Below are 2,513 nucleotides of genomic sequence, written 5' to 3'. Positions count from 1 at the left end.
AATTAGAATGTTAAAACTTTGTATTCTTTATAATATTATTAGAATTATTAATATTCCATTTCATGATCCGTTATTGATTTAATAAGTGTTTCGATTCTCGAGCCGAGTTTATGGTAAAGTTTTCGTGAATCAGAGAAACCAGAGAAATCAGAAATAATTTCGAAATAACGATTTCACTTTGAAAAATCAATGATAACGAATCCCTCGGTATATTGTTTAAAGTTTAACCCGTTTCTTGAGTAGTTTGTATCGCAAGGGAACTTCATCAGCCCTTCTGTTTTTATAACTCTCATTAAACAGGAAGTGATCTCATTTCTTGTAAATCTTTTTCTACGCCATTAAACGAACTACGGCGATGTTTCATCTTTATAAACTCTTTTATCAAAAAGTTGCCGTAACTTTCGCGTGTCTAATTTCTAAAGCTTATCAAAAAATGAACTCTCTCTATTTTTTCTTTCTCTCTCTCCCCCCTTTTCCTTTATACATCCCATAAATCGTTTGCCTTCCAGAACCGCTTCCATTATTCCCAGAAAGAGAGCGCTGTCGGTGCAGTTGCTCGGGTCAGCCGCAAACACTGTTATCCACTTGTCCCGCTTTAATCTTGCAGTACGAGCTCCGCCTCACCGCGTCTGATAACTTGAAAGAAAATTACACGACGGTCGTGATACACGTGAAGGACGTGAACGACAATCCGCCCGTCTTCGAACGTCCAACTTACAAGACGCAGATCACCGAGGAGGACGACAGGACTTTGCCTAAACGAGTCCTCGGGGTAATTATGTCCTTCTTAACTCGATTAAACGAATCTTCCAAAGAGCTTCGCAATTACTAAAGAAAACCAATCCTATCCCACCGCGTGCTCCTTCGATTTCACTTTCCATTCGATCGAGCTTCTATATATTTCGATTTATTAAAACTGAAAAAATTCGGTATGTAAAATTCTCTACTTCGAAGAATATGTGTAAAATATGGATTGATATATGTATATGGAATATAAAATATACAGAATACGTGAAGTACAGAGAGTGGAACGCGAAATGTAAAATGTGCGATCAAAGCACGTAAAAATCACGTATGACGCTCTCCGCCGAAAACAGAAAATGTGAAAACGTGAAAACGCATAGATATCAATTTGTCGTTTTAATGAATCCAGAGTACATATCGGAGGTAGTCCACCGTTGTCAACTCTTTTTGAAACAGGTGACGGCGACCGATGGCGACAAGGACAGGCCACAGAATATCGTCTACTTTTTAACCGGACAGGGTATCGATCCTGACAATCCAGCGAACAGTAAATTCGACATCAACCGCACCAGCGGAGAAATTTACGTTCTAAAGGTGATTAACTTCTCTTCCCCATCTTTCAGTTCAGCTTGCTCCGTTAAAAAAGAGAAAAAAGAAATTCTTTCTCTCTATTCTTCTCTATCCTGCTTGCAAAATAGAGAAAGAGAGGGAAGATATGAAACGATATTATTCTTCGTTCCTTCACATTTTCGATTTTCTCCACGCAGCCATTGGACAGGGATCAACCGAACGGGAGGCCGCAGTGGCGGTTCACGGTGTTCGCTCAGGACGAAGGTGGGGAGGGTTTGGTCGGATATGCCGACGTGCAGGTGAACCTGAAGGATATCAACGACAACGCGCCCACGTTCCCCCAAGGAATTTACTTCGGCAATGTGACGGAGAACGGAACAGCGGGTAACAGCGTCTCGTCTCGTTTTTCTCGAAGAAGATTCAATTTTTCTTTTCCTTTTTTTTTTTTTTTTGGAATAATTCTCGTTGCTTCTGTTCCAGGAATGGTCGTGATGACGATGACGGCGGTCGACTACGACGACCCGAGCGAGGGCACGAACGCGAAATTGATTTACTCGATCGAGAAGAACGTGATCGAGGAGGAGACCGGCTCGCCCATCTTTGAGATCGAATCGGACACAGGCGTGATAAAGACGGCGGTGTGCTGCTTGGACAGAGAACGGACACCGGATTATTCCATACAAGTGGTAGCTATGGACGGAGGGGGGTTGAAGGGTGAGTGGAAAGGTGATGATATAAGGGAGGGGGGAATGAGGGAAGAGATGGTTTCGCTCCATCGAGTTCCCATTCTCTGATATTTCCGCGATATTATGCGTCTAGGGACGGGGACAGCGTCTATACGAGTGAAAGATATAAACGACATGCCTCCGCAATTCACAAAGGAGGAATGGTTCACCGAAGTGGACGAGACGGAAGGGCCAGATCTGCCGGAAATGCCGATACTCACGGTCACTGTACACGACGAGGACGAGACTAATAAGTTCCAGTATAAAGTACGTTGTCCTTTTTCGTTCCATTTCGATTTCTTGGAATAGGATCTTGGAATAGAAAGAAAGAAGAAATCGAATTTTATTTATGATTACGATTTGTGACAGGTGATCGAAAGTAGCGGCTACGGTGCCGACAAATTCACCATGGTGAGAAATAACGACGGCACGGGCTCTCTCAAGATCGTGCAATCGTTGGACTACGAGGACCAA

At 43.0% G+C, this 2,513-nt stretch overlaps 1 protein-coding gene and 1 long non-coding RNA gene across 2 annotated transcripts in view; one reads left to right on the top strand and one right to left on the bottom strand.

Moving 5' to 3' along the window:
- Window positions 1-2,513, bottom strand: part of LOC116184947 — a 20,422-nt gene that overhangs the window by 3,115 nt on the left and 14,794 nt on the right. The gene's annotated exons all lie outside the window — the stretch shown is intronic.
- Window positions 1-2,513, top strand: part of LOC102676175 (neural-cadherin-like) — a 75,569-nt gene that overhangs the window by 64,754 nt on the left and 8,302 nt on the right. The window contains 6 exon segments of the mRNA XM_031508205.1: window positions 608-772; window positions 1,201-1,338; window positions 1,512-1,698; window positions 1,795-2,028; window positions 2,134-2,306; window positions 2,409-2,513. The exon segment at window positions 2,409-2,513 is cut by the window's right edge and continues 31 nt beyond it. Of these exon segments, the coding sequence (XP_031364065.1) occupies window positions 608-772; window positions 1,201-1,338; window positions 1,512-1,698; window positions 1,795-2,028; window positions 2,134-2,306; window positions 2,409-2,513 (1,002 nt within the window).

Source organism: Apis dorsata, unplaced genomic scaffold (assembly GCF_000469605.1).
Source record: "Apis dorsata unplaced genomic scaffold, Apis dorsata 1.3 scaffold_77, whole genome shotgun sequence".
Lineage (NCBI taxonomy): Eukaryota > Metazoa > Arthropoda > Insecta > Hymenoptera > Apidae > Apis > Apis dorsata.
Note: the sequence above shows the minus strand (reverse complement) of the source record. Positions and strands in the feature narration are given on the sequence as shown.